This window comes from Seriola lalandi, unplaced genomic scaffold (assembly GCF_002814215.2).
Source record: "Seriola lalandi dorsalis isolate HSWRI2012SDOR001 ecotype SW California unplaced genomic scaffold, Sedor1 jcf7180002054544, whole genome shotgun sequence".
Taxonomy (NCBI): domain Eukaryota; kingdom Metazoa; phylum Chordata; class Actinopteri; order Carangiformes; family Carangidae; genus Seriola; species Seriola lalandi.
In genome coordinates, this window is record NW_019525097.1 from 700,630 (window position 1) to 716,378 (window position 15,749).

General features: G+C 40.6%; 1 protein-coding gene across 1 annotated transcript in view; it reads left to right on the plus strand.

Moving 5' to 3' along the window:
- bach2b (BACH transcriptional regulator 2b) overlaps positions 1 to 15,749 on the plus strand; it is a 97,299-nt gene that overhangs the window by 60,257 nt on the left and 21,293 nt on the right. Inside the window, exon 2 of the mRNA XM_023414956.2 lies at positions 1,718 to 1,972. Within this exon, the coding sequence (XP_023270724.1) occupies positions 1,730 to 1,972 (243 nt within the window). The 5' untranslated portion in view covers positions 1,718 to 1,729. The remainder of the gene's footprint in view (positions 1 to 1,717; positions 1,973 to 15,749) is intronic.

Genomic DNA, 15,749 nt, shown 5'->3' on the forward strand with positions numbered 1-15,749 from the left:
TATTGAATATCATCTAATATAAAGGCCCTTTGAGCAAGTTGTGTGTGTGTTAGTGTGTGTTAGTGTGTGTTAGTGTGTGAGTCTGATGGGCGATGAGGGACGATGAGCCTGCGTCTATCGTCACAGGGTGAACGAGATGGAACATTTGGCAGGAATACCGGGGCCACGTGCTGCTATGTTCCCAGAGCTGAGCTTTTTGGGGTCTGTGGTTTGTGTTTTTGATGGAAGTGTGGAGTTACGCTGATTCACTGCGACTCCAGCCAGGCAACAAAGCCGGAGCCACGTCATGACACATTTTTATCTGATGTTATTTATTTTCATGTGCCTGAGAATTTAAACACAGAGGGTATAGGTGCTTTTTTTCCCTGAAGCTGAGACATAAATCTCTGTGAGTCTGAGAAGAGTGATACCGGTCTAATGTCTCATCTGTGTGTTTGAATACAGAGCTTGAATCAGTTATTGTGGCTTAGCTTAAAGATTTGAATCCTGGCTCTGATGGAAGGTTGCTGCATTTAGTGTATTTACCAAAATGTTGAAATATTCCTTTAAAAGGTCCCATATTTTAAACTCCTCTCCATAATAAGATATATTTGTGGTTTTAAGAACCAAAAACCATCTCAGTGTAGTTTTACAGCTCCTCTCAGACTCTAGTAACAACAGGTCAATCAGAAGAGAGGAGGCTCACACTCAGAGAAACAAAATCCTGCAAGGCTTGGATGGTGGGTCCAGGTGGGCGGGGCTTGGGGCATGGCTGAGAGCGGTGACTGCTTTGTTGTGACATCACAAAGTTACAGAAGTGCTGACAGCTGGTTTTAAGGCTCAGTTTCTGAATACAGGCTGTGTGCATTTCTCTGTGGACTGAGGCTTTGATACTTTCACAGTATTAATATAGAAGCTAGACCTGATCTATAATCAAAGAACACATGGACAGAGACCTTTATACAATATGGGAGCTTTAATATTTCAGTTGATGTTATACCTACATGGTGCGTTATCTTAAATAAATCTAAAATAAAGGGTGGTAATCCAACATGTAGATTGGTTTCAGGGAAAATGGAAACATAAAAACATAAAACTGTTTTTCTTTTAAAGCTGCTGATATTCAGTCCTTCATGTCCACATTATTCTGTATTTCTTAAACTGTTTCTATTTTTTAATGCCTCAGTGCTGTCGTTTGGTTTCTGATACCGTGAAGACGCTTACTTACACTCTCACCCTCCCTCAGCTGATGTTGTGTTGCTGAGCGTGTCCAAGTGCTCAGCATACCTTTACAGTGAGTCTGTCTTCGATTACAAACACATGTGGACCTCTAGAGCGAAAAGAAAAGCGCACCATTACTATGGACTCACTGATTTACCTTTAAATTAAATGTAATTGGCACTTTAAATAAAAGGTCTGTGTGTTTTCATTTGCTGGCGGTATTATCTCGGTTTATTTGTGTGTAACCTGAAAAGTAGGGGACTACTTTCTGTGCTATTTGTGATATTTCGTGTGTTTCCACAGCGAGCAGGGTCACGCACACAGGCAGCAGCATTTTGTTTTGGTTTTTTTTTGTTTTTTTAAATGTTAAAAGAGGAGTGAGTCAGTCAGTCAAGCTTGTGAGTTTAAATCGTGAGGACGGCCGTGGCAGACCACCGGCGCTGATATCAGCCCTGTGGTATGCGCTCACTGGGCTCAGCTGTAAACTTACCCCTCTCTGTTGTGTTTCTATTTTCAGGGCGTGAGCGGAATGTCCGTGGATGAGAAGCCTGAAGCCCCCATGTATGTGTATGAGTCGACGGTTCATTGTACCAATATCCTCCTCTGCCTCAACGACCAGCGGAAGCAGGATATCCTGTGCGATGTGACTGTCCTGGTGGAGGGCAAGGAGTTCCGCGGGCACCGGGCCGTGCTGGCCGCCTGCAGCGAGTACTTCCTCCAGGCGCTGGTGGGCCAGGCGGAGAATGGCTTGGTCGTTAGCCTCCCTGAAGAGGTACGTCCATCAAACGCAATGTTTCCCTGAAATGACTTTTAGGTCAATGCAACACTGAAAACTTCCCACTGACATGGAAACAAAAGCAAAACTCACCGGGCGCTCTGCACAGCATCCACAGCCACACTCACAGGGATGACCACTGTCTGTCCACCGTCCACCTCAAGCAAATAAAACCTGCTGAGAATGCAACTCATGACCATGAACAAAGCCTCATCTAAATTACCGTACAGTGCACTGTATCACATAAAAAAAAAAACTACTGTGAGTGTTCGTTGTTTTGGTTGCACAGTCAAGTTGCAGGTGCCAAGACGCATCCGTGCACAAGCGTAGTATGACAAAACTTATTCATCCAATATATTATTAAACAAGCAGCATATAACGTTTACATTTATTCCTTCGGCAGAGGCTCTTATCTAAAGCGATATTAACAGCACCTCCTGACACCGACGCTAACTGAATTCAGGGGCGCGTTCAATCTGTAAACGCTGTAGCACCAGTTTTAGCAGGGTGAACGACATATTTCCTCGAAATGTTGTGCAACAGGCTCTGAGGTTTGGTGGGTGTCTGAGGTGTTACACCATCACAATCATCAACGCACCAACGTTTGCATTAATCGTTTTGTTACGAAACACACCCAGAAAAAAGATTTGTTGCAGCTGCAGTGATCTGGTCGACTGGTACCTTCACGTCCGCCAAGGAGGTTTTGTTTTTACCTCTATTTGTTGGTCTGTTTGTTCGTTGGCACAAATATGCAAAAGGTTGCCTACTGAACTTCGTGGGGGCATGGGGCATGGACCAGGGAAGAACCCATTAAACTTTGGTACAGATCCAGGTCATTTACTATGAATTTTTCCCATGAAGTCTTGTTTATGTTGTCCGACACTGACCTTGGCTGCAGTCTGTGCTCTCCTGAGCGCATTTTCTCGGTTATGTTTATTTTGATGAAAAAGCCTTTTTAGATATCTGAGGGAGCTTTCACACTCTAGTTTAGTTTTCATGGTCCAGAGCGAAAAGGAAAACAAAGACTGTTGCCCATTTAGTTCTGGTCCTAATCAACAAACAGACCAAGTGTAAACACGACGTTATTTCAAGTTCAAGTTCAAGTTTATTGTTGTATACATTAAAAGCACAGATGTACATTTCCTCAGCCCTTAGACTATAAAGAAATAAGACATAAATAGCAGGGCAGCTGGTAATAATAAATAGATACATAATCAATCATACATAAAAACAATGGTTACAGACTGTACTTACACTTTGCTAGCAAACTGTACAGTCGATGCATTAGCTGTTGTGTAATATTCAAACAGAAAAAGCAAGGTGAACATGCTCTTCATGCTCCGTCTGAACACGAGTTCAATTGTGACTTTCTATGTCTAATGTCACAACACAGCGTAGCTTTGTTTTGTTCTATTAGCAAAGCCACATTTCAGGGTGTTTTGAAGGTTAACTTTCATTTAGAAACATTTTTATTTTATATAAATATAAAATTAGAAGTAATAATTGGATTTTGATTCATTTTAGACCCTCTTAATTGAATGGAGGAGCAAGAGGTTTCATTCTGGCACCAGACAATTTCCAAAAACCCTCACACTAACTCCATCAGCCTCCTCTTTTAATCCATGTCACTCCTCAGCGTTTCTCTTCACTGTTGACTTTCTGATTATTTTTGGTTATTTTTGTTCTATTTATTCTTTACACTGTCTTTTTTCTGTCAAACAGTGGCAGTAAAACAGTGTTTTAATTTGATCTGTCATTCACCAGAGGATAAAGACTCAAGGAAACGTGTGGGAAAGTGCATTATTGAACCTATAGGGCTGTGATTGCCAATTAGCACCTGTCAGCCGTCGTCGTCGGCAGCAGGTTACACTTCGCAGCAGGATTAACGCCACCTTGGGGTGCGGCGCTCATCACGTTCAGCAACACTCCTCACTCTTGCTCACCTCATCTCTCACACTGTCACTTTAAAATGAGCCCTTTCAGAGCTCCTCCGCTGAACGCATGATGAAAGTACTCCTCTGACGTATTGATGTCACACACCCACACTTACACGCACACATATGAGTACATACATGTGCTGCTGTGAAAACTGGGGCACATCCCACATGTGCCGTGGAGTTGTGGCTCCTTGCTGGGCCAGCATGCATTTAATAAAGTAGCGCCTGTCAAATGACTTTGCCACCGCACTCATTGGAAAAGAAGTCACTGTCAGATTGTTGTCTTATGTAAAATGAGCATCACAGGTTTTTATTTTTTATTTTTTTTCCTCCTCCTTAACTCAAAGAACGACAGCGGGGAAAAGCTCCTGGATGCTCAAAGCAGCCTCCTTTTTCATTCATTTGCTGCGCGCATTAATAATGTATAAGCCACTGGGTGTTTCAGGTGTGAGATGGAGTGTGGAAAGTAACATCTTTCAATGACTGTCTCTTTAATGTGCAGGAGAGAGAGTTACTACCATTGAGGCTTTAACCAAGCCTCCTTCTCTTTTCCGTCCGTGTTCAGTTTGACAACATTTCACATACGTTTTTCATTATTTTATCAAAATTGCAAAACATATAATTAATATACTCACTTTATTCTGTTGCAGTGGACACTTGAGGTAGCTACATCATATTTTGTGCTGAAATTCAAATTTGAAAATAATGGTAATTTTTATTATGGATTCATTTTCAATGCAATTTAATTAATGTAGCTTCAAATACACTGATTTGTTCTGTAGTTTTGTCAACTGAAAATCAAACGATATTCAATTTACAATTATATAAAACAGAGAACCGAAAGAAAATATCTGGAAATGCATATTAAGTCAAATCATAACATAAATCTTGCACTTGTTTTAATAAGGAATTGCTGTTCGCTTTCTTTTTGCTTATGTCATCTCAGTATCATTGAAAATGAAGGTCAACTCTCAATGTATCCCTGAGAAAACAAAAAAAGTTTTATGATGATGTTGATGATGATGTTAAGTGCCTTAAAACAAGAGGTCAGCTCATTTAACTATATAAGCTTTATTTATATATCACCTTTCGATCATGTTTTACAAGACAAGATAAAATTGAAGACGATAAAAAATAAAAGATATAAAGAGATATTAGGCTTACAATGATATATAGCAGAAAACAGCAAGAAAATATATGTTATGTATGTTTTATGAATCTATATAACCAGTTAATATATGTGTGAAATATTGTGGAGTAATAAAGTAGCAGTAGCAGCACATTACTTCGCTTGTTCATCTATTTAAGGTGGAATTCTCCTTTAAATAGCTTTCCTCTGCCCTGTTTAGTGGGTAGTACATCTCTTTCTCTCTGACTGTCTAGACAAGTCACAGTCACATAATGGAGACATGTGATTTCACTGAACATTTTTTAAGGTCCACTGTTGCCCTTTGCTTTACGGTCAGTGACCGAAGTACGCTGACGCATCCCTGCCTCATGTCTGAACACCGTTGTCTCTCTGATGCCGGGGAGGGGAGGGGTTGGGTCTGCTCAACCCCCACTGGTGTGTCAGCTCGGAGCAGAAGCTTTTAGCTCTGCTAGGTTAGCGGCATTTGTCTGACTGACTGCGGTCACAGAGAGTATTCCCTCACCGGCGACTGAAGGCTGCTACCTATGTGTAACAAAGGGCAAATAAGAAATGCCTCTGCTGCCGCTGGGAGGAAGAGGAGGAGGGGGGTGGGGGGTGGCTGTTTCAGATGAAATGTGAAACAAAGACCACCTCCCCCCTCCCCACCTTCATCAGTCCTCTCTCTCTCATGGCCTCACTGCCCCTGGAGTAGCCGGGGCTGGCGTGGGTGAGTGACATCATCTATATCTAATGTGATTCTGGGGCTTGCAGAGGGGAGGCCAGTTTAATCATGGGGCTTTGTTGGCCATCACATCATGGGAACAAAACAATTGTGCTTTATCTCAGTGATTCTGTCCTCCCGGGCCAGCCGGGGGGGGGGGGCACGACGTCCATGTTGGATGATGGAGGCTTACACACACACACACACACACACACACACACAGCCTTGTTTTACTGTATTCGTGGCCCCTTACCCTAAAATCAAGTCTTAACCCTCAAACTGCCAATTGAACTTGTGTGGTCCAGCATTGCAAGCTGTCGGACCCCACAAGTATAGTGGGCTCCCTTTGGTCCTCAGAAATATAGTAAAACAAGCATGCATGCACAAACACACAAACACACACACACACACACACACAGTGTAACTCTTCATCCCATTTCTTGTGAGTGTAAAAGCAAAGGACGACTCATAAGAATGAATGTGATTCAGATACGAACTAGGGAGAGAAATTTCCAAGGGAGCCCTCCGCTGGAGAGGAGCAGCCATCGCCCTGACAAACAGAAATGACCTCCATATTGTGGAAGTGTGTGCAAAGACGTTACTCAGTCCTGACTGCCATGGTTCACAGAAGACTGCTGTCAGCTAGTAATTAGCGAGCGGCGTGTAGCCTTTGTACCTTGTGAGGCTTATACTGAGAATCTGATGATACTCAATTCTGTCGTGGCGAAATTGCAGCAACCCAATTTGCTGTAGTTATCAGATCAGTGAATAATTTTGTCAACTTGAATGAATCAAATAACCATTCACAGGGTCATTAGCCAATTATTGGCTACTGCGCTGTCCACTTGTCCCGTGTGGGAATGCACTGACTGGATGAAATGATTGATTCCAGACCACTGCGGGGACAGCGGAGGGCTCCCGGAAGGTGGTAGATCATCAGCTCAATCTCTGCCCTCCGGTTTTTGTTCTGGAAAAAGGGAAGGGAGAGGACAGCACTGTGATTCAGCAGAGTGCTGGTTCACAGACCTCAAACCACCTCCTGTTTGTCAGTTCTTTCCTCAGTCATGGGCCAGGGAGTCCTGCACATTTTTCATCTCCAAAAGAAAACACACACAAATGTACACCCTGTTTTAAAAAGGCAGCATATTTGCCTATGGTTGTTGCAAAGGATTTGCTGTGATTTATTTTAACAAGACTTAGAGTTGAAAGTAGTACTTGTGGCCCCTGAAGACTCAAGTGTTCTTTTCACCTCGTAATTTGAAAATGTTGCAGGGAATACTGAAGAGTTCACTTTAATGGCAATTTAAAAGAACCCTTAGCTGCAAAAAAAAAAAAAAGTAGTTTGTCCTAATGGTGGTTAGGGTTGGGATTAGGGTTAGTTAGGGGTGGGGTTGGGGGTAGGACCACACACCACAAAGTAGCAGTGGAGGAGATATTGAGACAAGGAGAATCCAGGAAACAGTGGGATGTCAAAGGCAAACCTAGCTGGGGTATTAATCCAAAGTAGGACAAGCTTGTCCACGTATAAAGTTTTCTGAACCTGATGTCAGAAAAGGTATAAAAAGAAAATCCTATCCTTAGGAATGACATGGGTCATCATAACCTCGGACCACAGTGTTTGAGAAACAAACTGGCTGACCAACTGTCCACAAAAATGTTTGAGTGCCAAATCCCCAGGGTATGCTCGAAACGAACTAGGTTTTATAAATGTGTTGTAAAACCACGTCTGAAGCTGTTCGGGATGGGCAAGAAGTCGTACCGTAGAGAAGATTTAGAAACGATGTTCAAATGGGGATAAAGGTGCAAACTTGTATATGAAGAATATATAAAAAGGGAGCTTGAGAGAGAAGTTCAAAACCTGCTTACTTTCTCACTTCCATACACCAGGCCACTCACTGCAGGGACTGAGTGTTAGATTGATGGTTTATGGAAATTCTGTTTGACCATCAAAAAACCTCTTTAGTTGAGGCGCACTGATGCCTTAAGGTGACTTATGTTCACCCCTTCCCGAGAAGCAACCTCTTGCGGCCACATGAATAATGACTGTCCTCTCTTAGAAGCAAAGGGTGAAGTCAAGTGTGAAGTTGTTGCAGCATTGCAAAACCTCTTAGGGAGAAGATCATGGTCTAAGCTTGAGACAGCAAAGCATTGGACTCTACTGCGAGGTTTGGTTTCTTATAATCAGGACTACAACCTTTCCCTACCTTCACCAAGTAGATCTACAACCATGATCGCAGTCTTTCTGTAACCGTAATCAAGTAGTTTTAGTTGCCTAGAACTGAACCAGACTATAGAGGGGGCAGGACTTCAGGCTACACAGCTCATAAGACAACAAAGAAAAAACCTGCTGCTCAGACAGACAGCGAGACTTTGAGATACTCCAGAGACAGGCAATTTAATGGTCTTGCGGTAGTTTGGGAGGTTGATGAGTGACATCCGTCCACCACCTCAGGTCAAACAGTTGATCGGGGCTTGACTTTTCCAATACTGGCTAATCTGAGGGGGCCTCACACAGACTGGCCCCACGCCAAGTGTCTGGCCAGGACACTATCACACACATACAGCCTATTAGACAGATGGTAGGAGCCTGGATCCAGGAAAAGAGCCTTGCCTTCCTTAAAGATGGGGGTTGGGTGGTAGAACATGAAGAGGAAGCGGTGGAGAGAGAGGAGTGATATGGTGCGGTGGGAGTGCTGGCACTAATACCCAACCCCCTCGGTCCGGCGGGGGGTCTCTCTTTCTCTAGCAGCACAAGGGCACATCTCATCCCGTAAACTGACAGAAGATGCAGAGTCTTTGTCTGAGTGTGAGAGGCTGGATAGAGGAGCACCTTGAGCAGCCAGCCTGCTGGGCGACAGCCTGCGGCGTGATCCCATGTTTATGCTCTTTATGTTTAACCTTCAAACCCGGCACAGTAAAGCAACGAAAATCACAGCTAATGAAAGGAATACACAGACATTCATTAGTCTGGGATGATGAACCCACCACACATAGTGAATGCAAGGCTGAAAGTCTAGATCTTGGCATATTACTATACTTCAAAAAAAAATGTTTTGTCAAAAACAAACAACCCTGTTGTTTCTTAAACAGTGTAGAGGTTGGGTCATGTCCTCCCGAGTGTCTGGTTGGTGCTGTAAATTGCACTAGCAGAGGATTAGGATGTACAGTATCTGATTTAATCCACTGTCAGGGGGAGGTTTACTTACTCATAGCTCAGCACAAGGAACATCTAAGCTTTCTGTTGTCACCGAAGACCACACTTTACTTACACGGGGCTGGTTATCGTTCAAAAACCTTCGATATTGGTACTGATACCAATACATTGACTTCGATAACGATTTTTACAATACTTTTTGTGATTCCAATTTTTTAAAATTCAATTTAATAAAAATTATATTACAATAAACAGCAAAGGTCCATAGGTACTCCTTAGGTATCCAGATTTGACCCATGCTAACATTTCCAATTACTGTGAAACTAAATGTTTTCTCAGTGCTCAGTACTTCCTTTCACGATTAACATTGATTTCGGTTCCGGTTCGTCAGTTGCGATGTTGTTAGATAAGAGTGCAGATCTTTCAAACACTTTTGCAGTTACAGCCGTATTAACGCAACATGATGTTCACTGTGGCCGATAATCTAACTGATGGAAGTTTTGAAGAAGAAGAAGAAGAAGAATGGTTGCTTGGAAGTAGGGTTGAACAATTATTCAAGGTAATATTGAAATCGCAGTTTGGCCAAGTGCAATATCCAAATTGCAGGAGCTGTAATTTTTTTGATAATGTATAAATGTAATATAAAATATATATAAAATCATGTTATACAGATATAAAAGAACATGCATGTTTGGTACAAGACTTTTTTGAGTTTTTGTTCAGTGAAAATGAAATGCAAAAATCACCATTCCCACTAAAATCTGTCAAAATCATCAAAATAGGATTTTCTTTTTCTTTTTTTCTTTTTATTCATATTGTTCAGCCCTATTTAGAAGGTAAGAAAATCGATTAAAAATCTGAAATACAATCCAAATTAATTGAAAAAAAGTTGATTTATAAATGAGGCGAATGTGCAGACTGTCCAGTGTGGTATAAAGGCACTTACACTAGATTTTCAATGTGCTGCCAGGGGCTTGTCACATCTGATTTTTAGCCAGGTGATGTTAAAGTATCTCATCAATTTATCAGTGTAATGTATCTTTAATGAAAGTTGTGGATAGATAGACAGACAGAGGCTGTCCCATTGCTTACTGTACGTCTGCTCCAGCTGTCTTTATAAAAGACTTTGCTTTGGCACGGGAGCTGTTCTGTTCTGCGGCGGGTTATTGTCCCTGCACATTTCCTGTCATCTCCTCCAGCATAACAGCTTAACTCACAATGGCGGCATGACAGCGTTACAGTGCAGCGCCTGTTTCATTTCCATCAGTGCTGTGACTCAGGCTCCTTATTGTTTTCTGCGAACGCAGAGGTTAATGTCAGGTTACTCAGCACATCTCATGTTAAAGCGTCGCCCGCTCCCTCCAATAGAGAAGGAGTGTTTTCTCTTATGCGGGGAAGCACTCCCATTGTCATGCCATGCCACGTTCCTCATTAGCATGCATGACATGCAGGAATTCACTGAGGCACATTTGCATAAATTAGTCTTCTCTTCTAAGAAGGCAAAAGGCCGATGTAAGAGAGGAGTGCTGGGTGAAGGAAGAGGGAGTTATCGAGGGAGGAGAGGGGAGGGGGAGGGTGGTGTACTATTGCTCAGCCTGTTTATAAAAGGATATTTGGCAGGCTTCCTAAAGATGTCATGCGAATTGTCAGTGATTGGCCACTGCCTATAATATCCTGCCCTGTAATGGTATCGCTTGTCCACTCCAGATGCAGAGCAGGACTGTTTACGGTCTAAAATGGCCCCTATCTGTCATATTGATGAATCTGTGTCTTTGTCTTAACTCATACACTTAGTGCTGCTAACAGCTGACATGTTTCAAGCATTGTGGTAGTCGGCTAATGACCAGGAAACGCTCTGTGTATCCTCCCTGTCCTGCTCTTCTTCCTTTAGCAGTTAGTTTCCTACACGCTTCCTCTCTCATTTTCCTCGGTGCTCCGTCCCTCGCTCCTAATATTTACCCCCTCCTTCCATCCCTTCATCCTGTGTCGCTCCCTTTACAATTTCCTTCATTAGGCTGCTGTGCTGGTTGTAACAGTGGAGTAATCACATATGGTACAGGGCACACATAAAGATGCGCTCCCGCAGGCAGCAGCTGCTGATACTAGCTGAAAATAGATCCCTGGTATGCTCAGCACTTTTTCCTCCAGCAGCGTTGCTGTTTATCAGCAGCTCTGGATGCAGCCGGCCAGCCACCCAGCCTTGTTTAAGCTTCCACTGCCTCGCCACTGCAGTTGGCATGGTTCAATTTAACACACATAACCATGCCTGTGTGTGTGTGTGTGTGAAGAGAGACCAGTGGCAGATATTTTAGTGTACACTTTCTCAGATTGCTGCAAACTTGTGTTTTGTTCTTTTTGTGTGTGGTTTATATGTGAATAGATCTTATTTTTTGTGTTAGCCATCAACATTCAAATCATACAGTGAAAAGTGCTTTAGATCTTCAACAACATACGTTAAATACAAAAGTCAGACTGAATAAAAGGTCAGTGAATGGTGAAGAACATTACACCAGAGCTGTCAGAGTTGGAGTTGATTTCAGAGCAAGGATATAGTTCTTCATTTAAATTTAACTTCAAAAACACAAAATAAAACATGATAACAGAGTTAACACAATACACTCCTGTCTGTGGTAACTATTTGTCAAAAATATTTTACACTGGAAATGTAGACCTCATTATCATTAGTAAATTAACAAGTAACTGGGTTTTTTTATGACTTTTTATGCCTTACTATACTATGACTTATTATGACTTGTTATGCCTTACTATACTATGACATTTTATGCCTTACTATACTATGACGTTTTAATGCCTTACTATACTATGACATTTTATGCCTTACTATACTATGATGTTTTTATGACATTTTATGCCTTACTATACTATGACATTTTATGCCTTACTATACTATGATGTTTTTATGACGTTTTATGCCTTACTATACTATGACGTTTTTATTCATTTTTGTCCCTTACTATACTATGGCATTTTTATGACTTTTTTATGCCTTACTATACTATGATGTTTTATGCCTTACTATACTATGGCATTTTTATGACTTTTAATGCCTTACTATACTATGACGTTTTTATGACATTTTATGCCTTACTATACTATGATGTTTTTATGACTTTTAATGCCTTACTATACTATGACGTTTTTATGACATTTTATGCCTTACTATACTATGATGTTTTTATGACATTTTATGCCTTACTATACTATGACGTTTTTATGCCTTACTATACTATGACGTTTTATGACTTGTTATGCCTTACTATACTATGACATTTAATGCATTACTATACTATAGCATTTTATGCCTTACTATACTATGGCATTTTTATGACTTTTAATGCCTTACTATACTATGACTATTTATGCCTTACTATACTATGACGTTTTTATGACTTTTTATGCCTTACTATACTATGACGTTTTTATGACTTTTTATGCCTTACTATACTATGACATTTTATGCCTTACTATACTATGACGTTTTTATGACTTTTTATGCCTTACTATACTATGACATTTTATGCCTTACTGTACTATGACGTTTTTATGACTTTTTATGCCTTACTATACTATGACATTTTATGCCTTACTGTACTATGACGGTTTTATGACTTTTTATGCCTTACTATACTATGACGTTTTTATGACATTTTATGCCTTACTATACTATGATGTTTTTATGACATTTTATGACTTACTGTACTATGACGTTTTTATGACTTTTTATGCCTTACTATACTATGACATTTTATGCCTTACTATACTATGACGTTCTTATGACTTTTTTATGCCTTACTATACTATGATGTTTTTATGACATTTTATGACTTACTATACTATGACGTTTTTATGAATTTTTATCCCTTACTATACTGTCATTTTATGTCTTACTAAACTGTGATGTTTTTTCATGTTTTTACGCCTTACTATACTATGACGTTTTTTTTTTACGTTTCATGCCATACTTTACTATGATGTTTTTACACCTTACTATATTATGACGTTTTTATGCCTTACCGTACTATGACATTTTATGCCTTACCATACTATGAAGATTTCTGCCTTACTATACCACATTTTTATTCCTTATGATGCAATGACTTATGTACCATGTGGCACAGTGTTTAGAACTGTGGCTTTCCATTGAGAAGGTTGAGGGTTCGAATCCTGGGCTTGGCAGGGCCTGGTTCCTCCCACGCTCCAAAGACATATGCATCAGCTTTATTGGCGACTGTAATGCTGACATTTTGAGCCAGTGTCTCAAAATCCCCCCATTTTTATTGAAGTGTAATAGTAAGGCATTGGAGTGGGGTACAACAATGCAAAAATAAAAATACTGAATTTTTTTTCATATCAACAAGGTCATTGAAGTAGCAACATGATTTGCAGTAAAAAAAAAAAAAAGAAGCACACACAATATACTGTACCATTATAGATTTTATAGTGGAAAAGAGCAGCAGATCTTCATGTAGATTCAGTGGATTCATTACTGCAGCAAGTACAGAAATGTGTGTGTGCTGCAGCAGCAGTGGTGTTATAGATGTGCTGTGCTCATCAGTAGAGCGGCTGGTCCAGTCAAAGCCTCTGCCCTCCCCCCAATACATCACACTCATTCACACACACACTCCCACCCACCCATTTACTGTAGCGCAGTCAGGTGTACACACACACACACACACACACACACACACACACACACACACACACACACACAATCCCCCCTCACAGATATGGAGTCAGCAGCTTCCTCTTAACAATGACTGATATCCACAGTGCTGTTACACTGTCTGTTAGCCAGAGCTCACTGTGCTTTAGACCAGTGGCATGCTGGGAAATTGCAGCCTGTGGAGGCACAAGAATGATGCAGGTTCAGCTACCAGAACCAACCGGGGAACACTGTGCAGATGAAAAAACACAGATATATCTTAAATGAAGTGTTTATAGTAATCTTATCACACATTATACACTGTATGCAAACAGATGTGTATCACACCTGTTAAGTCTGCTGCTGGCATGATGTTTTACATCTTAACATTTGGCTATCTGTGATCATATGACAGCACAAAGACATTCAGCAGATGTGTAAATTAAATTCACATGAGAAATAAGACTTATGCCCAAAATGAAACATGTCAACAGCAAACACACGTCTAATTATGCAAGTATAACTTTTTATAGCATGACTGATTAAAGGTGGTAGTCACTGCATCAGGGACTGAAGGTAACAGGGCCACAAGCAATGACTTATAAACCTAACTGGGAAGTATCTCAAGCTGTCACGGGCCAGCTGAAAGAAAACTGGAAAGATTTGACAGCTGTTGTTTTCCAGAAGATGTGCCTCATTTCATACTGCTGCAAATATGAAATGAAATGAAAATGAAACACGTTTATTTATATTTATTTATATAGAGAGTCACAGATTTAAGCATTTCATGGTCAATGCGTAACTGAGGGACAACAGGATAAATTGATGATGGCATTGATAAGTTACACATGTTCAGATGGGTAACAAATGAAAGGAAAAACTGAACAAAGGAATACAGGTAAATACATACAGGTGTACTGCATGATAATTTGATGATTTCAACACACTTGAACACCTATGGGAGATTTCGGACCATTGTGTTAGACAGCACTCTGCACCACCATCATCAAAACGCCTAATAATCTTTTTGAAGAATGGTGTCCATCTCTCTAGCAGAGTTCCACAAACTCTATCTGAGCTCACAGTTACATTAAAATCAAACAATAAATGTTAATAAAATCATAATGTTAACAGCATGGTAACATTGAAACGTCTTTTAAATTACCCCTAAAATGCATTTGTAATGGAAAACTAATGCTTGAAACTGTGTAAAAAAAGTGAACCTTGAGTTTAAAATATTATATCAATGCTCAAAAAAAATAAAGGATTCTGTATGTGGAGAACTGAGGTAGCTAAATGTTTACAGCACATAAAGAAACACAACATCTGCAGTTCGATTCCAGCTTGGGACCTTTGTTGCTTGTCACTCCCCTTCTCTCTCCTTCATGTTTCCTGTCTGCTTCTCTGTTGACTATCAAATAAAATCGATGTCAATAGATAATCTCAAGCTAGCATTAGCAACCCACTCTGTTCCTCCCATCGCTCCCTTTCTCTTTGTCCATCTCTAATTGGTTAGTGTGGCGAGGCTCATTCAAAAACATTAGAGAGCATTACCCCTGCTTTGCTGCCAGGCTGTTCAATCAGTCTGGGTCACAGGAAATGACCTGAAGACAGAAACTTTCCAAAATAAAATACATTTTGCAGCCTATTTCTACTAATAAATATTATTTTAAAAAGTTTCATACTGTACCGTTAAAAGATAACATGAAAAATACAAATAATTTAAAATATTAATTACATTGTCTGTTGTGGATATTGTCAGGGAAGGGGAGTGGACTGGTTGGCCTCACCACTGCACCAGCACTGTCAACATGTGTAATGTAGATAATCTTTCCACAGTATGACTCTCAGCGTGTGCTCAAGTCTGCTGTTCATGTTATCAAATGAACACTGTTTAAATCCAGATTCAGTTTAGCTGAGAGTCAAATTGGGTGTTTTATAATTTAAAGCTCTAAAAAGCTCTGTATCTGTTCTTTAACCACATAATCCCTGTCTGAATTTTGGGCCATGTTCCATGCATTGGCACAGACACATCCCCCAGTGTGTTGTTGTTGTCGAGTTCTGAGCCTCCAGCATATATTAGCTCTAATTTCACAAGGATTTTTTATTCATTTATGTTTTTTTGGAATATGAACAAGGATGAAGTCGATAAAGTATCGGCTCTGCAGGG